We start from the raw sequence: 26,819 nt of genomic DNA on the forward strand, positions 1-26,819 counted from the left end.
GCATTGTTAACGCCATGCTCAACCAGTTGAGATACAAACACATCATGGGAAATCGATTTGTGTTGCTGTATATTTTCCTCACAAGTTGTAAATTTCTGCTTTTAAAATGCTCAGAATGCCTCCACCCATAGTATTCCATTGTAAGAGCATTACAAAGTTGTGTTGTTCTCCCAGCATTCAGCTGCTGATTGAACCCAGACATTGGCAGGGAGAGAGGTTGATTCTTGGCAGGCAGTGACTAAATGGTGCAGCTAAAAATCAAAACATCCCACTGGCTTTTATTGAAGTCTGAAAGCCTCAGTCAGTTCTGATTCTGGTTAAAATGACCTCCTGCCTCAAGTCCTAGAGAGTTGATTCTTCATTTTGAACCATCAGCAACAGCTAAATAAACCATTAAAAAATGGTGTATTACAAAACATGTCAACAGTCCTAACAAAAACTCCAGTAATGTCAGCACACTGTTGCTCCCACAAAATGTATTGAGCTCACCACAGAAATTAACAAACGTGACGTTTCGAGCTACATGCTCTTCAGCAGGCAGTCTGATGAAGAGCATGAAGCTCAAAATGTCAAGTTTGTTAACAGTGCAACAGTGTGCTGACTACTGGATTTTTTGTGGACATACATATTTGGTCATGCATCTGTAATCATTATATTGTTTGGATGCAGAAGGCTTATAGACTATAGCTTATGTTTAAAGCCTACACACTCTCACAGCGAAATTGTAAGGATTCATACGACTTCTCAAAATTTAGTTTATTCATATGATATCAGACGACTATCATAAGACTGTTTCCATCTAAAACTCAACAATTTCTAGGTTCTGTCACACACAACAGCTTCCTCTCATATTTATATACTCTACTGATTGGTTAGGTTTAGATAAGGGGTTTGGGTAAGGGCATAATATTAATAAGTATGTCCTTAATGCCTCGTGCGCAAAACTCATGCTTACTTCCGCATTAGATATCCGGGCATTTGCACGTGATGAATTCATACAAATATATTCGAACAAAATGACAAAATAATTTTGAGTAAAGGCAAACCATTTGTTACTCAACAAATTAGATTCTAACCATTCTATTGTGAGTGGCAAAAAAATAGCTCATTGGACAAAGCAATATAAAAGGATTAAGTATTTGTTCGTCCTCAACCTATGCTCAAGTTCCACTCTTCACCACAGCAGTAAACCACAAAATTACAACATCACAGAAACTCTAAATCTCAACATAACAAGCATTAAATACTACCCCTTGTAAAAATACTTTTCCCCTTGTATTAATCTTGCAGAAAACTCATAGTTACTTAACTGTAACCCCTGTTCCCTGATAAAAGCGGAACGAGATGCTGCGCTGATTTAGCGCTTTGGGAACGTCTTTAGGATTGACCAGCTGTGAATATATGTGCAACACCTCAATGAAATTGACAAAATGTATGAACCGGTAAAGGGGCTATAAATAGATGCGCAACAGGTGCATCGTCAGGGATTTTGTCTGAAGAGCAGTCCTGGGGCATCTTCAGTGCGGCAATGAAGCGCAGCATCTCGTTCCGCTTTTATCATGGAACAGGAGTTACAGTTAATTAACCCAAGATGTTCCCCATCAAAAAGCTACACTTTGATGCTGCGCTGATTTAGTGCTTTGGGAATGAGAATACCCACGCCACCACACTATGGATGTCCGGACCCCTTACGTTGTGTAGTTGTGCTCACAAGAGTGCGAGAGGTCTCAGACATGAGCTTGTGATGTTGACTCAAGGACATAAGAGCCCGGGGTAGGATGAACATCCAAACTATAGAATCTTATGAATGTATGCAGAGAAGACCAGCCCGCCGCATTACAAAGATGATGCAGAGGGACACCTCTTGCCAAAGCTTTAGATGAGGCGACCCCTCTGGTAGAGTGAGCCCTGATAGCTACTGGCGAAGCTTGACCACGTGCCTCGTAGGCCAGGGCAATAGCATCCCTCACCCATTGTGACATGATTTGCTTGGTGGTGGCCCCCCTTTGTTACGACCCCCGTGACAAACAAATAGTTGCCCTGACTTACGCCACTGGCTAGTGCGGTGGACATAAGTCTGAAGGGCATGGACTGGACACAGTCCGTGAAGCCTTTCCTGCTCCAGCATTATAAACGGCGGGGAGCAGAACGTTTCGAGAGTGACCGGATGTAGGGTTGAGAAAGGAACCTTAGGCTGGTAGTCAGGGTGAGGGTGCAATATTGCTTTAGCCATTCCAGGGGCAAAATCTAAGAAGGATGGCAAGACAGACAGAGCCTGTAGATCCCCAATTATTTTTAGAGAAGTGATTGCCATAACAAAAACCATCTTGAGAGTCAGACATAAGATGCTGACTCTAGAGGTTCAAAGGGGGTCTGAACCAGACCCTCAAGGACTATTGCTAAGTCCCATGAAGGGATCCTGGTCCTAGCAGGAGGTTTCAAACACATAGCTCCGTGAACAAAGCAGGGGATGTCTCCCCAAAGGCATCCCGTCAATCAAGGTGTGGCAAGCCAATAGAGCGGCCACATAAACCCAGAGAGTGGCGGGGCATGTGCCTGCTGATAATTTTTTCTGCACACAGTCCAGATCTGAAGCAATCTGTCAGTTAACTGGATCTGCATTATGTGCACTGCACCATCTTTCAAAGACACCCCATTTATTGGCATAACTTCTTCTAGTAGAGGGAGCCCTAGCACTTAGAATGGTCTTGATGACTTCAGGTGAAAGCCCAGTGTCCCTCAGTTGGTACCCTTCAGGGGCCAAACATGAAGGTTCCACTGCTCGGTCCAGGGATGAAATATTGTCCCCTACGCTTGGGACAGAAGGTCCCTCCTGTCCGGAATCACTCAAGGCGAGTCGTCGAGGAGAGACATTATCTCCGAGAACCATACCCTGTTCGGCCAACGCGGTGCTATCAGTAAGAGGCAAGACCCTTGCTGGCGAACTCTGGCCAAGACTCCCAGGAGCAGAGAAACCAGAGGAAATGGATACAGATGCATTCTGGGCCATGTATGTGCCATCGTGTCCAGACCCAGGGGGGCTGGGTGACTCAGAGAGAAGTAGAGGGGACATCTGTTGGGAGGCGAAGAGGTCCACTTCCGCTCTGTAAAATCTCAACCAGATTTGTTCCACTACCTCGTGGTGGTGTTCCACTCCCCCATTGGTATTTTCTGTCTGGACAGTAAATCTGCTCCCACATTCAGGCATCCAGGGTATAAACTGACTCCTAACAGAGGAAAGTAGAAAGTTCTGACAGTCAAGAAGCACAACACACACAGAATGATCTGAAGACAAAAGATCTGACGATGCACCTGTTGCGCATCTATTTATAGCCCCTTGACCATCGCATCCTCACTGGCGGAGGCTATAAATTTTGTCCATTTCATTGACGTGTTGTACACATATTCACAGCTGGTCACTCTTAAAGACATTCCCAAAGCGCTAAATCAGCGCAGCATCAAAGTATAGCTTTTTGATAGGGAATTTCAACATTTACTTTCTCCGCCCAGTTTCGTTCAAAGCATGTTGGGAACTAGACAAGATACTTTTTCAGTACAACATCTTTGTTAAATTAAGTTCATACATTTGTTGGAAATATGAGCAAGGGTCAGACGATAGTGAAAGTAAAACTTTTTGAGTGTAGAACTGCATAACAATGCAATGGCAACCACCTTGAACACCCCAAAATTGACCTTGCAAATACCTAGATTACCCTAGAACCTGCCTACAAGCAGTCTAGTAAAAAAGTCCCTTTCAAGACATGTCAGTCCACTCAGTGGCCATCTTGGAAATTATCCCTGGCTATTATTTTCTATGAATACAAGCAGCATAAAAGAACAGCTCCTATCTACTTGATGGGGAAAGACTGACATTTCAATAGTATGATTAGATAACATTTTCAAATCAGCAGTAAAAATCTGCCAACAATGTGATCATAAGTTGTGCTTCTTTAGCTCAAATAAAAAAAATAAGAATACAAACATGGCCAAGAAAAGAACAGTATATCAACCACTTAGAACACGCTTACAAATGCCTTAGCAACCCCTTAGGTTATCCTAGATCCTGCATATGGCCAAGCAACCGGCCACAACCCCCTGGAACAGGGCTATTCAATTTTGGAAAGCTTAGGATCCCTGTAGCCTTGATGACTGTGCTCTTAATTTATATGGTAATTATTGTTTTCCTAAATATTTTCTCATAACTATTTATTTTTGTTTTTCAAACAGCTACCACATTCAATTCAACATAGCAAACAGATATGATAAGTTGTGTTGGCACTGTCAAAGACTAATAAACATCATATCTTTCCAACATCGCATACACCAGAAATGTGTTCTAAGACAAGAGAGATATATCCAATATTAGCTCCCTAACTGCTCCAGTGACAAGTCATAAAGATCAATCAATCATACTGTTTCTATTAAAATGCTCACAAATATTTTCGATGATGAATCATAAAGCAGGCCTCAAAAGATTGAGTTGAGTAAAATTGCCCTAGAAACTAAAACACCTTAGCACCCTCCTAGCAATACAATAGCAACAAGATAGAATGCCCTAGCAACCACCCAGAACACTCTTGCAACAACCTAGAAACCAGCAAGGGGTACGTTTCCCAAAAGCATCAGTAGCCAACTATGGTGACAAGTGTCATCGTTATCTTACTGGTTCAACGATGTGGTTTTCCCGAAATCGTAGTTGAAACAAATATTCACAAACAGCATTGCAAAGTTGTGTGGTTTTAACTACAGCTCTTTTCCTGTGGTTAGAAGCATATTTTCTTGTTAGTTTGTTGTATGGACATCATTTGACTTCACTGAGGCTTCTATATATTTTATGCCATATACACTGGCGGCCACAATTTTGGAAAAATTTACAGATTTTTACTGTTTCAGGTGGAAATTGGTAATTTAATTCACCAAAGTGGCATTCAACTGATCACAAAGTATAATCTGGACATTACTGATGTAAAAAAGAGCACCATAACTATTTGAATTATAATTTTTTTATCAAAACTAGACAAGCCCCATTTCCAGCAGCCATCACTCCAACACCTTATCCTAAAGTAATCAAGCTAAATTGATAATTTGGTACTAGAAAATCACTTGCCATTATATCAAACACAGTTGAAAGCTATTTGGTTCATTAAATGAAGCGTAACATTGTCTTTGTGTTTGTTTTTGAGTTGCCACAGTATGTAATAGACTGGCATGTCTTAAGGTCAATATTAGGACAAAAATGGCAAAAAAGAAACAGCTTTCTCTAGAAATTTGTCAGACAATCATTGTTTTGAGGATTGAAGGCTATACAGTGCTTGAAACTGTTTTTGAAAACTAGTGTATACCTTTGTATGAAATCTTCAAAGGACAACTGGCTCTAACAAGAACAGAAAGAGATGTGGAATACCAGATGTACAAATAAACAAGAGGATAAAGTACATCAGAGTCTCTAGTTTGACAAATAGACGCCTCACATTTCCTCAGCTGACAGCTTCATTGAATTCTACCCGCTCAACACCAGTTTCATGTACATCAGTAAAGAGAAGACTCAGGGGTGCAGGCCTTATGGGAAGAATTGCAAAGAAAAAGCCACTTTTGATACAGAAAAACCAAAAAGAAAAGGTCAGAGTGGGCAAAGAAATACAGATATTGGACAATATATAATTGGAAAAGAGTGTTATGGATCTTAACCCCATTGAGCTTTTGTGGGATCAGCTAGACTGTAAGGTGTGTGAGAAGTGCCCGACAAGACAGTCACATCTCTGACAAGTGCTACAGGATGTGTGGGGTGAAATGTAAGTTGTAAGTAATTTTTCACATTATTTATGTCCTGACTATACACTATGATCAGTGTAGTATAAAGTTTGCATTTGTCATACTTGAGTAAAAGGAAAGATACCTTCATGGAAACTGACTCAAGTAAAAGTTAAAGTAGCTCATTTGAAAATAACTTAAGTAAAAGTATTAAAGTAACTGATATTAAATTTACTTAAGGATCAGTAGTACAGGTAAATTGAACAAATTACGAAACAGTTAATTAAACCCATGGCATCTTATTTGTTTGGTGGTGCTCATCATTTACTCAACCTCATGCAATCCCAGATATGTATGACTTTCTTTCATCTGCAGAATGCAAGCAAAGATTTTAGAAGAAGTATTTGTACTTCTTTGTACACCTCTGACTGTGATCAGGTGAATATCACTTTGGTGAATAAAAGTAAAATTTCTTTCCATAAGAGCAAACTTTTAATTCCAAACTTTTGGCCGCCAGTGTATGTCTTTAATTCTGTCAAGATTTTGACCACATTTATAAGCATTTAAGAGAATAATATATTACAGGGTTTTGAGGAAAGTGGTGTTCTGAAATGTTGCATAATCACGAGTGCAGCCGTTTCAGGGATTAAGTGAAAGCGTTTTATCACACATGGTTTCTATAGGAGGACATGGCTTTTATATGATTATGTTAATCCAGAAGTGTTGTTGTTATGTTTTTGAGTGCACTTGTGCATATGCCCAAGTGCATCAGGGGAACACTGCAATCTCATAATGATCACAGCACAATGCATCTGTTGCATTACTAAGTGCATGCAGCTTTTGTGTCTTCAGCAGCTTTCTTGCATTAAATGGCTTTCTGGTGTACACAAATTTACACAAATGAGCTATTCTAATTTGAAATCTGCATCATACTATGGTGGTTACACAGTGAGTTATGTCATTGTATGGGAAATGCACACCAGAATACCATAGCAACGCCCTGGCAACACCCTAGAATACCATACATATGCTTTAGCAACAATCAAGATTACCCAAGAACCTGCCAACCAACTGCCTAGAGACCAGCAAGAACCACCTAGAAATTACCTAAAACACCCTAGCAACAAGACAGAATGCCCTAAAAACCACCTAGTAACTAGTCAAAAAAGAACTTCTACATCTGTCAATCACATAAAACACCATACAAATGCGCTAGCAACCAGCTAGTTTACTCTTGAAAATGCTTACAATTGACATAGCAACCACAAGAAACAGACCTAACATGCCCTAGCAATAACAACAAAAACCTTAGCAACCAGCCATAACAGCACAGCAACACACTGGCCATGACCTAGAACACCTGTACATTATCTTAGAAACTGCTTTCTTTCCAATTGCAAAGCAACTGGCCAGCTTCAAACCTACCTTCCAACAACCTAGCCAACATTCAAAATGTGTCCTGACAAATTGTAATTTTTTTCTTTTCTCTCCACATACCTCATTCTATTATCTGTGCCTCTTCTTTCTTATTAGCACATACAGCATCTGTACTCCACAGGTGATCTCCATCCAAATGCACATCCAGATGTGGAGAGAGACTGCAGCTGGTCCAGCAACATTTGATCTGCCTGTGGGCCTGTCATGCCCTACGCACCTTATTCACCACACTGTCAGTTCTTGTCATCGCTCTCTCTCTCATGGACCATGTAAGTCCCACTCACACCTGTTCAGCTCTAAAAATCTGATCAGAGAATGGAGGTTTTCAATGTAATAGGCTACATTAAAGGTGACTTGCTCCAGCTTGCATTCAGCACCATGGACAGTGAACAGACAGATGAAAAAGGAAGGAGTGGGAAAATTCACAATAGCCGTATTTCCACTCTCGGGACAAATGAGGGCACGCTAGTGTGTGCCAGAGCCACTTCCGAGGCTTCATCGTGCCTCAGCAGGGCTTTTGCCAAACAAGGCCAACTAGGTATTGAGGCAAGGTCCATGTCAAAGGTGTAGTTTCAGCGAACTTGCCAGGTTATGTATCCAGCACACAATTGAATTCTACATCACCACCCTTTAATTTTCAATAGTAATACTAACTGTACTTTAGGCAGAAATAGATTGATAATAAACATTAGCATATCCAGGGCTGGATTGGGAAGAGAAATCATCCTGGGATTTTACATGACAACTGGCCCAAATGTTGTTGGGTGTTGGTTGAGCCAAGATATGTTGGGGGGTGGTGCTGTGGGGTGTTCTAAATAACGCGGCAGCTCATTTCATTTGGCCCATTTCGCGGCCAACCCACCGGACCCCTCGGTTCTTCCAATGGCCAGTCCTCCCCTGATTGGCCCCAAAGTGCGTCGGCCCAATAGGAAAATGGACTGTGATGTTATTAAAAATATAAAAGGAATTTACACAATTAGTAACTTATGTAAAGTTCAGAATGGTTTAATTGTCATCAGGCTTTATTATATAATATAGAGTATGCTGTGCATGAAAAGTGTTTTTGCAGAGGTCTTTAGGATTTTAAGTTGGGACACCACTTTTGACATCAACATACAAAGCGGACAGTAGCAAAATTACAATGTCTCATTTTAATCTCACAACAATTGTCTTTTTTGTTGCAATGTGACATAAATCATGAAAAGGTAAGTATTAATAAAGTGTATTTATTTAGGATTTATAATGTAAGTTTAAATGCAAATTTTGGGAAGTATTGCATGAAATGTGCCGTTTTTAATCATGTTATTTTAACTGCATATACATTTATAATTTATTTGTAAATTACTTATAAGTTAACCCACTCCACAAACCCTTAACAAAGGGAACATTTGAAGTGTTATCTCTGCTCTCACTGTACATCAACAATGACTCATTTGTCAAATTTTATTTATTTCTGAGACATAAAGGAAATATAACTAAGACTTAACTCTCAAGTGAAGTCTGAAAGAGAAACCTCTGTGCGATATAATTTTTTTATCTGGGCTTTCTCCCTGGCATTTTCAACTGCCCAGTGAGTAATGGACATCCCGTTCTGTCCTCAGGGGTCTAGAAGTCAACATATCTAGATGATGTCATTATGCACTCTGAAGGTGGTGCCTCATGTACGTGTCCTCATTCGCCTGCCACAATACATGCATGTGAATTGACTATTCCAGTACAAATTTCCTTTCCCTTGATACAGTACATCAGCATGAGCACATATTCTTCAGCATAGATTGAGACAAAGACTTGCAATAAAAACAACAACTTCACGGCAGGGTCAGTGAAGTCATCATAAGTGGACTACAAATAAGCCTGACGCACTTTATGTCCTGGAATCATGGCAGAACATTGCTGAGCTATTTGCAGCAGGACCAAGTGAGCAGGTGTGAGGTTTACATTCAGGTCTGCCTTCTCTGGCTTCTGTAGCACTCATTGGCTTTATTCACATCCTCAAACTTTGATTAATGGCTTGTTCAGGCAATCAGGCATATTAATGACTCCCACTGCCCTTGTCTTATATTTTACAAATAGATGGAACATCAAATGCCCTTTGCTAAATGCACTGAAAAATACATGATAGAGCGGCCTCATAAGGGAGGAGTACCCGTAGCAATTTTTTGCTTGCATCCTGCAAACATCACAGGCATTCCTTTCTGACCTTTGTTTGGACGATGCTGTCATAGACTCGACAATCTTTAGATTTTATGATGTTTTTAACCACAATGTTTTATATATATATATATATATATATATATAAAACATCATAAATATCTAATAGATTGTCATAAGTCTATGATTCAGTCTATCGTATTATATATACATATATCATTATATATATATATATATATATATATATATATATATATATATATATATATATATATATATATATATATATATATATAAACACATCCAATAAATGTGCTGAGGAAAGAACAAAATAATATAACACAAATTAAAGGCAGGATTTGCTCCACCTCTTCCTAATTTTGTGAGATTTGTGCATTGTCTTATTTAGATGTGTTTGTAACTGGTCGGAGTTGTGTTTATTCCAACTCTTCTTGTCCTAGCCGGACCACAGTGGCCAGAGTGACACTCTAATTATAAACCTGCTGAGGCACATTGAGTCATCGCTCATGGCTATTTGTGCATATATATGCAATCTGTACAGTGTGGGCATGTGTGTGTTTGCACCAGTCTACACACATACACACACAGTATCACAAATTTATTTGCTTTTATTGAAAATGAAGTGTGCATCACAGCACAACAAAATGTCTAAATCGGTGTGTTTCCAATCAACAGTGTGCTTGTGTTTTCAGCTAAACTTCTGAGCGGCAATTGTTTTTAATATATCCGCACTAATTTAGAGAAACGTGATGAAAACAAACTTGTGATGACATTTTTAGTTACCCCATACAAGTAAAAAAGGCTATAGATCGGCCAAATCATGTTTTGCATTAAATCTACTGGAAATAGCAGGCTTGTACAAGTGTTAGGTTTTGGGATAGGGTTACCAGCATGTGGATGCTCATGCTACTCTCTGCGAGACACGCACAATTACCAAGCGCCCAATTGAATGTGAGAACCACTAATCGTGACCACAAGGAGGTTACCCCATGTGACTCTACCCTCCCTAGTGTGGCAGGTTAAGTGATTAACCATCCTATTAGCCTGTTTGGGATATGGTTTTGGCCGACCAATGAGATGGGAGCTACCCTACTATTTAAGGACCCTTATATTGACGGTGTATATGTGTGCTGGTGATTCTGGGTTCCTCGCTCCCTGGTATTTCCGTTTCCGTTTTCATGCAGGTTGATTAGAGCGGAGCTGGTGGTGGAGCCACACTAGTAACCGGGCCAGTTTGGTGCTTAGAAGTCCTGGCTCACGACTCCAGGGGTGATAGTCAGCGTCAATACTCACTAAGCTACCCAAGCCCCGATCAGATGATTATTTAATAATAGCGACATGCCTATTAAGGAGTTATAGAGGGGTCATAATGACTATTTCTTCACTTGATATGCAGTTATAACAACATGCTTAAAAAGAGTTTTCCTTTTTTGATCAGCTATTTTTAAATCACATGTTATAAATGCTTAATGACACATATTCAACATTAGTAACCAATGAAAATCTACCTTAATGTAAAGTGGACACATATGAAACCTGTTTAAGAAGTTGTCAATATTAGAAACCTATGCACATAAAGTTGCATCAGTGCTTAAAAATTTGAAAAAGTGTTTTTGCAAAGGACTTAAAGTAACTAGCTCTAGGTCACTCATAGTAGCACCATTCTTTTGATGTCGACGTCAAACTTCACTTTTGACAAGGAACGTGACAACACAAGTGTGTCACAACATTACAGTAATGAATATAAACAAAGCAGACTGTAGCACAAGGACAATCCCACCTTTCAATCTCAATATAATTATATATTTTGCTGCATTATGACATAAAGAATGAATTTTAATCATTTTGTGTTTTGTTTTTGTTAGTTTTTTATATTTTATGTTGCATATCAATATGACTATCATATATGATATATTAATATATGAATAACTATATATATTAAGCATTTATAAGAAGTTATAATTCTGACAATTTGGCAAGTATTGGATTGGAAAGTTGCCCTTTTCATGCATGATGCATATAAATGATTTATAATGCATTTGTAAATGATTTATTAGTCATTAATGAACCCTTCATAAACCCTTAACAAAGGGGAACATTAATGTAATGTGTTACCAAAAAATGGAGTGTAAAAAAAAAAACATTATAAAAACAGACACAAAAAAATTTGAGAAGTCGAATATTTGCAGGAAAACTCACTCAGCTTCTTAAGACGTAAAAAAAAAAAAAACAGTCTGCTGTAAATTATTTGAGAGCTTGGTATCATCTGGTAGGCCACTGTCTACCTCTCAAAACTGTAATCACAGTCTATTGTCAGGAACAAAAGACTAATATCTGCCTGGGAGATAAACCTTCCTCATTCACACTTCATCGTCCTCACCTCCCCTCCCATTGTCTGTTTATATTTCACAAGCATAGTCAAACTTCAGTGTGCAAGCGTCAGACTGTTTCAATTAACAAAAAGGCAACATGAGAAGACTGTCTCATCTAAGTGGACCTCACAGAAACATCTGAACAGACCAAACCAATCAGATGGCATCAGACCTCATTACAGCTCAGAGAAAGAGAGAGAGAGAGAGCGAGAAAGATAGCTCATAAAATGTGTATGCAGATGAGCTGATAGTCGAGTGATTGAGTGAAAATTACTTTGCAAAAAGGAGAAACATCAAAGTAAGTGCAATTAAAAAAATTAGAGCAATTTAATTTCTAATCTGAAGTTTAAATAGCTCACAAAATTAATATTCTGTCATCATTTACTAATCCTCATTTTATTCCAAATCTGTATGATTGTGGAATGTCAGTGTGAAAGTATACAGTGACCAGGTGCTCTGTCAAACTCCCTAAATGTCAAATTGAAATGTCATTTAAAAACAAAAAGCATCCTGTAGGTCTCAAATATTATTAACAATTGCATTAATTTAAACTTGTCCACAGTCGGTCATGAGCAGTGTTGTGTAAATTACTCAAAAAAGTAATCCATTATATTTTCAATTTGTTTTTCTAAAATTGTAATTAGATTCCTGTAATTATTACTTCAATGAAGAAGTATCCACACTACTAATTAATTTACTTTTAAGTTACATTTTGCAGAAAATATTTTTTTGCAAAACAATATATATATATGTGTAGGGCACATGGACACACACACAAACACACACATACATACACTGTAGTACAGTACTGTGCAAAATATATAGGCACATAATATGTTTCACAAAAGCATTTGTCTTAAGATGGTTATTTATATCTTCAGCTTTAGTGTGTCAATAGGAAATATAAATGTTACTCCCAAACACTACTTTTGCAAATAGAAAAGATTAGAATAGAAGAACAGGGAGCCCTGAAACAGATGTCATGTCCCTCACAAAGCCCCGCTTTTATATATATATATATATATATATATATATATATATATAATTCAGTGTTATTAATTCTATAAAAAAATATGTTTTAAAATAATTAATGCAATTAATCATATCCCTGGACCATAACAAAGAATATTCCTTACATCTAAGCAATTCAAGCTTGGCGTACCACCTGTTTTCTCCAGGGGGCAGTAAGCAAAAGTGTACAGGCAATGTAAAGCTTATACAGACAGAGAATAAACTACACTTCTATCAGGAAGACTTGCAGACTTGAGTGAAATTTATGATTACATTTAGTTGATGAATATAAAACAGAAATGTAATGTCTCTCTTTGGCATAGGCCCCATCTGGTGGAGGGAACGAGGCATTGTGTCAATGTAGTGAAACTAGGGGTTGTTCTTGAGAGCCCTGAACATCCTCCATTCTTTTAGAAAAGGCCAATTCGCATGCCACTCCCCTGGACATACAGGTATAAAAGGAGTTGGAATGCAATTCCATTCAGGTTTTGTGCTCGACATTGTGTCGATGTAGTAACACTAAGGGTCCGTATAGAAAAACGAACCGTGTTACTTGAACTGCTGATGCAGGTGCAAACAGGCTGCTGCGTGCGTAATAGCAGGTGCATCAGACTGCACGTAACCTCCCCCAATGCCCCAAAAGACGTCATGTAGTTCCCCACATACCTGAGGGGTGGAAGTGACGTAACTAGCATGGGAGCAGGCTGTGTCAGCCGTGGCCGTTTCTCTCTGTGTGTTCTCTCCACAGAGTATTAGATCCTGCTGGGGCCATCTAACGTCGCATCGGGGAAGGTGTTCTTTTCCTTTCCTATTCTTTCAGGAGGAAAAGATCCTGCAGAGACCACATCCTGCCCAAAAGGGGAGGTCAACATGTAGGGCACATGGGCTCAGCATCCGCACATGCAAGAGGCATGATGGTCCACCGACAGGAAGACCGTACTGCAGAATATACATCACAGGGGTTAGCAGAGTAATCAGCACCTGTGGAGCACCTATCCCAGTACAGGGCATATTAGACCCCGCTGTGGGGCTGGCTGTGAAGGATCCAGGATCCACGACTTTGTGAACTCGACTGGGGGTAAAAGCGCATGATTTCGCCTCAGGGGAAGGTAAAGGCGCTAAACGCAATCGATACACCTGGCCAGCTGTTCTGTATTACCGAACTCTACCTGTTCATACCTGAAAGAACATGGGACGCAACCGGCTCAACCCAGAGACTGTAAAATCTCGCGAAGGTATTGGGTGTTGCCCAGCCCGCTGCTCTGCAGATGTCTGATAGACAGGTGCCATTAGCCAGCGCCCACGAGGACGCCACACTCCTTGGAGAGTGTGCTCAAACCCACAAGGGGACGGTCGTCCATCTCAGGGGCGCTTAGGAGCCTTCTGGGTCCTTGTGCTGGCCTGAGAGACCGGGGCGTCAGCTTCCGGTGGGGGGCTCTACGCTGGGGCCGAGAACTGGGCTGGGTGGTTGACAAACACGTCCCTCATCTCGACCAGATTCAGCCACAGGTGCCGTTCCTGGACCACAAAGGTGGACAAAGGGGCAATTTGACCCTCTAGGATCAAAGTAGGGACTTGATCATTAAGACCATGTAAGCGGGAAATTTTTGTTGATAATCAGTTCCTCTCTAACAATTTATGTGATTTTTACTTCTGGTTCCTCTATTAATGACACAATACACAAGTAGAAAAATGCATAGCACAAACAAATGTGTAAGAGAGTCTTTTGTTTTAATTACACTACCCAACAACATTTTTGCAATACTTGATATTTTCAATGAAATATAGCCCAAGTATGTTTATTGTTGACATTTCTTGACTGGACCATGCTAAGTAGCCAAACCCAGTTAAAGAGTGAGAACAGTCCAACAGTCCCCCAGCTCTCAGTACAGAGGACAGAGTCTTCCCAACAGGACAGAGTAATGGGTTTATATTACACCACGATCTTCACATCCACATTTAAAACTGTTTACTTTAAAAAATAATCAATCTAAAATTCCATTTAATATGGAAAGGTCCTTGTCCGTTGCCAACTCTCCTATGATTTCTTTCTACAATCCATCACAGAGGCCATGAATAATTATCGTCAGGTGTAGGAGAGCTGGCTCTGGACACAGATGGCACTCTCTGTCGTGTTCCACGGCAGCTGCCCTGTGCTGGTGCAGGTCATATTAGCATAGCTAATCACTGTCAGAGAGACACTTTATAACTGTGCCCGCCAAGAAGCTTAACATACTGAAATCAGAGGAGAATTCCCTTGCTGTCTTGTCTTTTTTTTTAAAAGATAATTTTGATTAATTATTTGAATATTTATTGACTCTAGAAACATTCTCACTTGATGAACCTTGATGAAGCTTATTGCAGTGAGGAAACTATTACAATAGGGTAAGTTCACTCAGAAATTACATTTCTGAGATAATTTACTCACTCTTGTTTTGTTCCGAACACATATGGAACAAAAAAGGAAATGTAATTAAAGTGTTCAGGCTGTTCTTTTCTATAGAGTGGCAAGAAAAAAAATATGTGAACCCTTTTTAATTAGCTGGTTTTCTGCATTAATTGCTCATAAAATGTGATCTCATCTTCATTTAAGTCACAAGTATAGACAAAGCACAATGTGCTTAAGCTATCAACACACAAACAGTTATAATATGTCATGTCTTTATTGAAACACATCCCATTAAATACAATGATTTGGTAAAAGTAAGTGAACCCCTAGGCTAAATCTAATTAGAGTCAGGCATTTTCAAAACTGGCATCCAATAAATAAAATGATATAGGAGGTGTGGGTTAGAGCTACTTTGATTTATAAAAATGCTTTCAAACATTTTGCTGTTCACAGGAATCATCTGCTGATGTGGACCATGATCTCATATGACCTATGGTCAAGAATTGTTGGTTTGCATAAAGCTGGAAAGGGTTACAAAGTAACCTCAGAGAGATTAGATGCATTCATCTGTCCACAGTTACACAAATTGTCTATAAATGAAGATGGTTAGTACTGTGGCTACTCTCCCTAAAAGTGGCATCATGCCAAGATTACTCAAAGGGCACACCACTGCTCAATGAAGTGAAAAAGAACAGTGATAGCTAAAGACTTGAAGGAATCATTGGAACTGGTTAACATCTCGGTTTATGAGTCTACTATATGGAAAACATTAAACAGCCATGGTGTCCATTTCAGGACACCACAAAGGAACTGTTTTCCAACAAATCATTGCTGCACGCCTGCAGTTTGCCAAAGACCACCTTGATACTCCACAATGCAGCTGGGAAAATGTTTTGTGGACTGATAAAACTGGCATAATTGTTAGGGAAGAACACACTATGTATGGTGTAAAAGGGATCATCAAGAATTCAGCAGTGTCATGGCACCCATTCACTTTCATTGTATGGACATACAGAGCTGAAATGTGCTTATAAAAATCTTCATTTAGGTTCTGCTGAAGAAGGAAAGACATACACATCAGTCAATCATGAGAGAATTTTCATTTTTGGGTTAACTATTACTTTAATCCAATATAAATGCTGTGGAATGATCTCAAGAGAGCTGTTCATAACAGGCATCCTAAGAATATAGAGCTGATGCTTTTCTGTAGAGGAACCAAAACTCCTTGTGAATGTTCTTCAGGTCTAATCCGCAGCTAACAGAAATTATTGGTTGAAGTTATTGCTGCCAAAGGAGGATCAGACAGTTATTAAATCCTAGGGTTGACATTTTCCACAGCACTGTGAATGTTTAATGGGTTTTGTTGAATAAAGACATTAAATATTATAATTGATTTTGTTTTGTTTTGTTAGCTTAAGTACATGGTGCTTTGTCTATATTTGTGATATAGATGAAGATGAGATCACATTTTATGACCAATTAATGCAGAAAAATGTCTCGGGTTACTTAACCCCTGTTCCCTGATAAAAGTGGAACGAGATGCTGCGCTGATTTAGTGCTTTGGGAACAACTTTAGGTGTTTTTAGGTGTGATCAGCTGTGAATATGTGTGCAACAGATCAATGAAATTGACCAGAATTTATAGCCTCTGCTGGTGACATCATTGGATCCACCTGTAGCAGGGCAATAAATAGATGCGTCACAGGTGCATCGTCAGGTATTTTGTCTGAAGAGCAGTCCTGGGGCATCCCAGTGTGGCAATGAAGCGCAGCATCTCGTTCCATTTTTATCAGGGAACAGGGGTTACAATTAAGTAACCCGAGATGTTCCGTCAAAAAGCTACACTTTGATGCTGCGCTGATTTAGCGCTTAGGGAATGATAATACCCACGCCACCGCACTGTGGATGTCCGGACCCCTTACGGTTTTGTAGTTGTGCTCACAAGAGCGCGAGAGGTCTCAGACATGAACTTGTGATGTTGACTCAAGGACATAAGAGCCCAGAGTGGCATGAACATCCAAACTATAAAATCTTATGAATGTGTGCGGAGAGGACCAGCCTGCCGCATCACAAACATGCTGCAGAAGGACACCTCTAGCCAAGGCTTTAGAGGAGGCGACACCTCTGGTAGAGTGAGCCCTGATACCTACTGATAAAGCTTAAATGCGTGCCTCGTAGGCCAGGGTAATAGTGTCCCTCACTATTAAAGTCTTTCCCGCTCTGGTGTAGTAAACAGCGGGGAGCAGAAGGCTTTGAGAGTGACTGGATGTACAGTCGAGAAAGGAACCTTAGGCAGATAGTCAGGATGAGGGTGCAAAATTGCTTTAGCAAAATCTAAGCAGGCTGGCAAGACAGAAAGAGCCTGTAGATCCTCAATTCTTTTTAGAGAAGTAATTGTCATAAGAAAAAAACATCTTGAGAGTCAGAAGTTTATCAGACGCTGACTCTAGAGGTTCGAAGGGGGTCTCAATCCTGGTCCTAGCAGGAGGTCTCAGTCGCATGGCTCCATGAATGATGCGAGCGAGTAGAGGATGTCTCCCCAACGGCACCCCGTCAATCAAGGCGTGGCAAGCCGATAAAGCGGCCACGTAAACCCTGAGAGTGGCGGGGCATGTGCCTGCTGATAATTTTTCCTGCAGAAAATCCAGAACTGAAGCAATCTGGCAGTTAACTGGATCTGCATTATGTGCACTGCACCATCTTTCAAAGAGACACAATTTATTGGCGTAACTTCTTCTAGTAGAGGGAGCCTTTGCACTTAGAATGGTCTCGATAACTTCAGGTGAAAGGCCAGTGTCCCTCAGTTGGTACCATTCAGGGGCCAAACATGAAGGTTCCACAGCTCGGGCCAGGGATGAAATATTGTCCCCTGTGCCTGAGACAGAAGGTCCCTCCTGTCCAGGCGCATCCTGGGCCATGTATGTGCAATCGCGTCCAGACCCAGGGGGGCTGGGTGACTCAAAGAGAAGTAGAGGGGACATTGCGCTGTCTGTTGAGAGGTGAAGAGGTCTTACTTCTGCCCTGTAAAATCTCAACCAGATTTGTTCCACTAACTCAGGGTGGAGTTTCCACTCCCCAGTCAGTATTTTCTGTCTGGACAGTAAATCTGCTCCCACATTCAGGCATCCAATGATATAAAATACCCTGACTGACAGGAGAGTCTGATGTGCCAGAGTGTTCAGCTGGCGTGAACGTAGACCTCCTTGATGATTTATGTAAGAGACAGCTGCTGTGTTGTCCACCCGCACCAGGACATGGCAGCCTCTCAAATGCTGGAGGAAGTATTTCAGGGCCAGAAATAACCCTTATTAGCCTTAGGGGACTGGCCCTGGATGAAATCCCCTGGCTTTGAGCCACAACTGAAACAGTCTCATGTGCAAAAGGCCCAAAGAGATCACCGAGGATGCAGATGCCATGAGATCTAGTATTCGTTGATACTGACGAACAGTGATAGGGCTAGACCGAATGGAAGAACCCGATATTGGCTTCAGCCCCAAAAGTGAACCTCTTGGAACTTCTTGTGTTGTGGCAGAATTTCTAAATGAAAGTATGCGTCCATGAGATCAATGTTGGATTTGGGACACAGCCGTCTTGATAGTTAGCATCTTGAACTTGAACGCCCTGACTGAGCCATTCAAGCCACCGTTCTTGGAAACCAGGAAGTATCTCCTGTAGTAACCTGACTCTTTCTCTGGAAGGGGAACATGTTCTATGGCCCCTTTGACCAAGAGACTTTGCAAGTTCTTTCCACAGTAGACATGCTTGTTCCAGTTTCACGGTAGTGGAGACCACGCCGTTGAAACATGGAGGACGGCGATCAAATTTAATTCTGTAGCCTTTTTCTACTGTTCTTAGAACCCACATAGAAACACCTGGCAGTAGCTTCCATTCATGACACTTCCTGTCAAAAGGATGTTGAGGATTCCGCATCCTGGACTAAGGCAGGAAGCAACGGAACACCCAACATTTTGCTGGAAACATCTAACTCCCCGAAACACCAGAGGCAGCTGGAATGGAGAGGTTTCATGGGGGTATCGGGAAGATACAGGTGAATGCTTCACGCACCCCGACCCTAGGGGTGCTACCCCCACAAGGCTGGGCGCATGACTGTCAGGGTTTTTCTTCTTAGAAATTACTACCCTGAGGTCTTGCTTTGAGGGCTGCTGAGGGCGACAAGCCAGCCCGCAGTCTCTACGAGGAGGAGCACAACACGCCATGCTTTGTTTTTGTGCCTCCCTTCTAGAAGGACTGGGGCGGGGCTGGGTGGCCGACAGCCCCTCCCCCTGAGTGCGGCGAGGAAGAAATTGCCTGAAGGCTTCCTGGTGACTCTTTGCCTCCTGGAACCTGGTGATAACTACATTCATAGCATCACCAAATAAGCCAGAAGACAAAACCGGGGCATTGAGAAGGAAACATTTGCCCGACAGGTTGAGCCATAAGTGTCTCTCCATGCTGACTAAAGCAGACATAGACCGGCCAATGGCATGAGCCGTCTGCTTGGTCACACGGAGAGACAGACGTGATAAGCCTTCCCCACAAGCGTGGAGGTGGTCCTGCACGGCTTTGTGGGGAGAGTGGTCTCTTTAGTGATAACGCCGAGCCAGGCGAGAGATAACCCGCAAGTGTCTCTTCTACTGGCGGCATCACTGAATACCCCCGTGCCTCTGCACCCACAATAGTCGAGTATGTCGACGTCGAGGGCACGAAGACATGGGAAGTATAAGGTTTCCTCCATGAACGAGAGAGCTCGTCATGGAGATTATCAAAGAAAGGAAGGAACTGACATAGCATTCCCTTCCTTTTTTAATTTTTTTATTTTGGCCACCAGACAGAAATCTGTCTTCTAGTTTGGGGGTCTCTTGTTCGCGTGGCCAGTCTAACTTAAGTCTGGCCACAGCCCGAGTAAGCACCTCGAGTCTGCTATATTATTGTGCGTGGAATGTGAAGACAGAAGATCTGACGATGCACCTGTGACGCATCCATTTATAGCCCTGCTACAGGTGCATCCAAAGATGTCACCAGAAGATGCTATAAATTCTGGGCAATTTCATTGACGTGTTGCACACATATTCACATCTGGTCACACCTAAAGTTGTTCCCAAAGTGCTAAATCAGCGCAGCATCAAAGTATAGCTTTTTGACAGGGAACAGCTAATTTCAAAGGGTTCACAAACCTTTTTTTTGTCACTGTACAATGAAATCATGCTATGACCATGTCAGCCTCCAAAAAAGATGAAAAAGCATCTTAAAAGGTACCAAAAAGTAGTCTATTTGTCATGTCCAATATATTCCAAGTCATCTAAAGCCTTGCAGTCACTTTTTGTGAGAACTGACTACCACCCCTGGAGTTTCGAGTTCCAATCCAGGGCTCCATGATTCGAATCCATGCTGAGTAACTCCAGCCAGGTCTTCTAAGCAACCAAATTGGCCCAGTTGCTAGGAAGGGTAGAGTCACATGGGGTAAACTCCTCGTGGTCACTACAATATGGTTCTTGCTCTCTGTGGGGCACGTGGTGAGTTGTGCATGGATGTCTCCGTGGTAACGTGCTCAACAAGTATGTGTTAAGATGCGCAGATTGACGGTCTCAGATGTGGAGGCAACTGATTGGGCATTCCAAATTGGGGAGAAAGGGGGAGAAAATAATAATAAAACAATTTTTTTTTAATGTTTTGGTGCTTGTACATTCTCTTCCTTTTGTATTTCAAATATGGTTGATTTCAAGGGGGTGCACGATGTTAGCCAATCATAACAGTGGGTGTTTACGTTGAAGTTTTAAGGAAGTGCTAAAACCGAGCATTTTAGTCAGAGGACCAAAGGCAGGGTGGAAAATAATCATATATTACTAAATTATGACTGTTTTGGTGCAAAAAAAAATAAAACCTTAATAACATTATCAGTGGCCCACAGAGAAGATAATAAAACTATTAAAAAAAGAGCAATTCATGACCTCTTTATCAAATACACTTATTCAAACTTCAAAAACATATGTCACAATATAGCAAAAATAGACTATTATGGTGAAATTAAAATGAGGGATTATGTTATTTTGTTAGGGTCTGCTTTGTGTTTATATTAGAGCTTTCAAAATGTATAAACTTTTCTTTAATGCAATTAACGCATTTACCAATTATTATTATTTTTTACATACAATTCTGACAATTTATTCAGTTCCTTGTGAGTTCTAAATACTCGTTGGAATAAGGTGGAACCTTTGCCATGTGTAAGACGTCATAAAACTGTCACACACACCACAAACACACACAACATTGATGCCGTGTCAATAATCAAGTGATGAGGAAATCTAACTGTATTTGTTGTACAAAAAACCCCAGGTAGGGATCTGTGAACAGCTGCATTCACATGACTCACATCAGCGTTTCCGCAGCACCTTGTGGCGCTTTTGTCTTACAAGACAACTCGGATAAAGTATCATTTGCAAGTGCAGTACCAGTGCTCATATAAACAAGATGGTCTCTGCAGCACTTTTAATGTGTATTTCAAAACTGTGCGAATCATATGAATGCAATTTCACAATTGCTGTAATAAGTGAATAGCTATGATTAATATTGTGGGGGATGAGGGTTTAAGATATTTAATGCCTATTGCATGAATACTAAACCTATGGGGACTAGTTATTTCATTTATTCAACCTCCCACATTGACTTTACGAAAATGTTTAATGTTACTTAAATTGGTGCTATTATAGTGCATTTCTATCTTTATACTGTGGAATGCTAAAAATGTTTATAGAATATTGTTGTTATATATTTTTTCATTTTCTAAGAAGGAAATTAATGCATTTTGACCTGAAAATATGTATATATATATATATATATATATATATATATATATATATATATATATATATATATATATATAAAGTCAAATTTAAGAACTTTCAAAATCTGCAATTAATCACAATTAAATATGCAAAATCATGTGATTAATCACAATGATTTATTTTCATCGACTGACAGCACTAGTTTATATTCATTAATGTAATGTTTGACTCACTTGCCTTATCAAGCTGATGTTAAAAGAATGGTGTTACTCTGAGTGGTGTTCTAACTTACCTAGTCTTAGTTCGTAAGGTGGACACATAAGGAGCACTTACATTGTAACATAAATCATGAATAAGGGCATTTTTGGATAATATATTATGATAAATACTGTATAAGTATGAATAAGTATAACAGTTAAGGATTTATAACATGATTTATAACATGTAAGTTAAACGTTAACTATTGGCAAGTACAAACTTTTCATCAATGTTCCCTTTGTTAAGGGTTTACTTTGTTAATCTTAATATAGGGAACATTAATGTAAAGTTGTACCATTAGTTGAAACTAGTTAAGACAAGTTAAAGCGAAGAGACTATTTATTTTTAGTTTTTAGTTTCCCCATTATTTGACAGACACGACAAAAAGTAACATAAATGTATTGAGGGAGAGAGGGCATATTAGGAAAGGGTCATGTTGCAGGCCGGACTTGAGAATACTTTACCCATATGAGCATCTAAACTCAACATGTCTGAAACACAGGCACTAACCACTGCACCACAGCTCCACCAAGAGGAGATTTTGTGCGTTTGTGTGTACTACTTAATATACAGTACATTTGTGTCTATGGATCTATGCATATCAAACCTCTGGTGTGAGATTGTTCTCTCTTCCGGCCGGTGGAGGAGCTGTGTGTAACATTCTGAAAGTGCGTTATCTCCATAGTTGTGTTAGTGGTGCGGAAACTCTCTTTAAACCTCTGCATCAGGGCCTCGACGCTCTCCTGATCCGGGTCTAACACTGAAACAAAAAACACATACACACAAACCCATGAGATACAGTACACACACACACACACACGCCTCTGCTTAAAGGCATTAGAGGGCAGCGTGTGATTTACTACATGAGGAAAAATGCTGTAGTCATGATTATCTATTCCTGTATAAAAAAGATAAATGAGCTTATAGAGTGTGAGATGATTTACTCAGTAAAGGTTTTGTCCTTAAAAAAGAAATAAGGGCATATGAGTTATGCACAATCTCCGTCACTTCATTTATCCTGTCTAAAACATGCTCCCCTTTACTGCCCTGCACTTAAAACTCCACATCCCCTCTGTTCTCTTATCATCCACATGCATGCTTTAAGAAAAGGGATAGAAGGTTTTCATGTGCAGATTTTAAGAAGAAATATAGCTGGAAGGAGCAATTATTTCCCAAGCACTTGGGAAAGTGGGTAAAATGCTTGAAATTGCCAATTTTGAAAGAACAGATCTGTCACCGGCAAAGCAATTTCATTACTAGGAATTTTAGTTACTTTGTTGGTATTTCGCTTGCCATTTTAAGTTTTCTAAAAAACTACTTTTTAAAATTCCTCCTAGACCATTGGTCTAATTTGCACAAAATGTTGTATTTATTTTCTAGAGTCCCTCATGACAAAAAGTTATCAAAAGGATTTTGATATGTCAAATCTCTTTTGCTAGCTAATAATTCCATATACACCATCCTGCCAAATTTGGCGTTTCTAGGTTTTTGCTATTTAAAGAGGAAAATCAGTACCAATACAATCTATAAATAAAGAAGTAGAGGTAATTTTATTCTATTTATTTGTGAATTTGAAAAAGTACAGGCCATAAGGTAAAAGCATTTCCTCAGCCACGTGTAAAAATAAAAACATCTCACATTTCCAACATAATTCAAAATGAAATTTGACCCTATTTAATTTCTTAATACACATTCCTGGTTTTATTGTTGTCTTTTAACCATCCAGTTAATTCTTGATGAATAAAATCAAGTCCACTGTTTTTACATTGAATATTTAAAATAAATATGTTAAATTGCATAAGTAAAATTAAATGGGTTGCAAATGTCATTTCATATCAACTGCAAGTCAGAGAACAGGCTGTGATATGCCAGAAGTCTATACTCCAGAGATGGTTTCCTGAAAAGTTTTTCAGAAGCAAAAAGTCTTTGAGTTAGCCTTAACTTCCTACAATCTCAGAAAATGTGTATCTTGGGTACAATCCATGTTTCATTACTAACTTTCAACTCAAGTGTTTTGCCATTTCTGGGCCACAGAGACTAGCTTTTTGCCTGAAAGCAACCTCTGATTCCAGCCTGCTCTCATAAAATCATGTTATACCACACAACTACACTATACATTTACAAGCTTGTTTGAATGGAGTGGTGGTGGCGTAGTGGGCTAAAGCACTAAACTGTTAAGCAGAAGGTTGCCGGTTCGATCCCCACAGCCATCACCATTGTGTCCTTGAGCAAGGCACTTAACTCCAGGTTGCCCTAGGTGGATTGTCCCTGTAATAAGTGCTCTGTATTTCACTTTGGATAAAAGTGTCTGCCAAATGCATAAATGTAAATGTAAAATGTAATTCTGCAGTAGCTAAACTGATAGAGCGCTGCACTTGTGATGCAAAGGACTGGGGTACGAGTCGTGAAGAGCATGCTAGTCGACACATGGAAAGTGTCATTTAAGCACCACAAAATGACGTGCTTGCTTCAGCAGTTTTGTTTCTCTATGTCTGATTTGCTTTTTGACACAATCGATTATGTTTAAACTTTAAGGTAGGTTGGTAGATTTGTTGATTTAACACTCAATAGAGCATTAACCTTAAAAAATAATAACTTGCTTTTAGAGCCAATCTGTGAACATTTAACTTTTAAACTGCAGTGATACATGTAAGGGACTATTGAGAGCATCCTGAGCAGCTGCATCACTGCCTGGTTTGGGACTTGCACCGTTTCGGACCGCAAAGCCCTGCAGAGGATAGTGAGGACAGCTGAGAAGATCATTGGGGTCTCTCTTCCCTCCATCAAAGACATTTACAAAAAACACTGTATCCGCAAAGCAACCAGCATTGTGGACGCCCTCACACAAACTCTTTACCCTCCTGTCGTCTGGCAAGACGTACCGAAGCATTCGGGCCCTCACGGCCAGACTGTGTAACAGCTTCTTCCCCCAAGCCATCAGACTCCTCAATACTCAGAGACAGGTTTGACACACACTCACACACGTGTCCTGAGTTACACTTTAAATTACTGTCACTTTATAACTGTCTGCTACCTCAATAACTGCTATGTGCATAGAACACTCTCTCATAGTATGTTATGTTTACGTTTTTAGAAACTTTCATCTTTTTGCACTACTGAGTACTGGTCGGCACTGCACTGTGTCTATTGTCCTGTTCATTGTCAGACATTTGTTGTACTGTCCCGTACTTTGCACATGTTTGCACGTGCACTTTATATAGGTATATATAGTTATTTTATATAGGTATTTTATTTCGTTGTGTTGTCTCATGTGGTCCTGTGTTGGTCCTTTGTTGTTTTTATGTAGCACCATGGTCCTGGAGGAACGTTGTCTCGTTTTGCTGTGTACTGTACTAACTGTATATGGTTGAAACGACAATAATAACCACTTGACTTGACTTGACTTGAACCATGTAATATCACTTTGCAAAAAATGTGCCATAGTCATGTAATTTTCTTGTAAAATTAAATAATATTAAACACAATTTAAATGACAAATTAATTGGATTTAACTTTTGGAGTCTTATGAATAACTTGTATGTGGCCTTTATGTGATTTTTGGAGCTTTAAAGTGCTGATCACAATTCACTTGCATTGTATGGACCAACAGAGCTGAGATATTCTTCTAAAAATCTCAGTTTGTGTTCTGCAGAAGAAAGTCATACACATCTAGGATGGTATGAGGGTGAGTAAATGTGAGAATTTTCATTTTTGGGTGGACTATTCCTTTAATGCAGATACAAGAAACAACTTTGTAGCTTATGATGATCCAGTTGATTCTGCATGTATGATCAAAGCATTTTCACGTGTATGATGAAGAGACTGTGCTTGAGTCCATGCAGGGTGACAGTAATATTCACATATGTGTCTTCATCCCCCTGTTTAAAAATCAAAAGCACTGACATAAGGAAAGGCAAACAGAAATTGTGCAATGCCTCTGATGTTTGAGTTTTATTTCCACCCGGCAGAAAATCCCAATGCCTCAGGGGACATCGCTGACCCATCTCAGCATGTTCTGGCCCATTTGCACCACAGAAGAGGCATAACACATACAGATAAACTTCCCCCTCTTACTGTCTGTTTTAGGAGTGGGAGGAGGTGCAGCAGAGAGATGGAGTGGGCTAAGCTGCCTCAAAAAGTCGCAAACAATTTATTTCCCACCTCTATTACGCGGCCCAGCTACTCCCTACGGCCGGTGCTGCATCACAACTTCAATTAACTTGAGATATGTAGAGGGCCGCTCTCTCCGTGGAGGCATAATGGCTCTGTACAGGGACAATTTCCTCCCCGTACTATGCCGAGGCCCCCTGATGGAGCACTTCACAGATGGATAAGACCGCGGTCCTTGTAGTGAGCGAATGGACATTTAAATGGCTGAGTTTCACTGGTGTGTGCCATACTAATTAGCATGTGTCACCCTCATATGTGGATACTGTTTGAAAGATATAAGATCAGTGTGTAAAACCTTTTAAAGCCAAGATAATACTCCTCTATATGTACAGTCCGATTCACCTGCTGTTTTTTATTTATACGAGTTTTGGACCAAAGAGATGAGGGACAAAAGGTTGTGTCTACTAATATATGGTTGTGTTGTGTGTCTACCAGTTTGGTTAAAAGTTCTTGAGCAAGACACTTTCACATGACTCAT

The 26,819-nt window shown here is 40.1% G+C and overlaps 1 protein-coding gene across 1 annotated transcript in view; it reads right to left on the reverse strand.

Annotated features, from left to right (window-relative positions):
• Positions 1–26,819, reverse strand: part of LOC127633152 (astrotactin-2-like) — an 875,437-nt gene that overhangs the window by 533,798 nt on the left and 314,820 nt on the right. Inside the window, exon 4 of the mRNA XM_052112037.1 lies at positions 22,779–22,931. Coding sequence (XP_051967997.1) covers positions 22,779–22,931 — 153 coding nt within the window. The remainder of the gene's footprint in view (positions 1–22,778; positions 22,932–26,819) is intronic.

The sequence above is a fragment of the Xyrauchen texanus genome, chromosome 3, assembly GCF_025860055.1.
Source record: "Xyrauchen texanus isolate HMW12.3.18 chromosome 3, RBS_HiC_50CHRs, whole genome shotgun sequence".
In the NCBI taxonomy this organism is placed as follows: Eukaryota; Metazoa; Chordata; class Actinopteri; order Cypriniformes; family Catostomidae; genus Xyrauchen; species Xyrauchen texanus.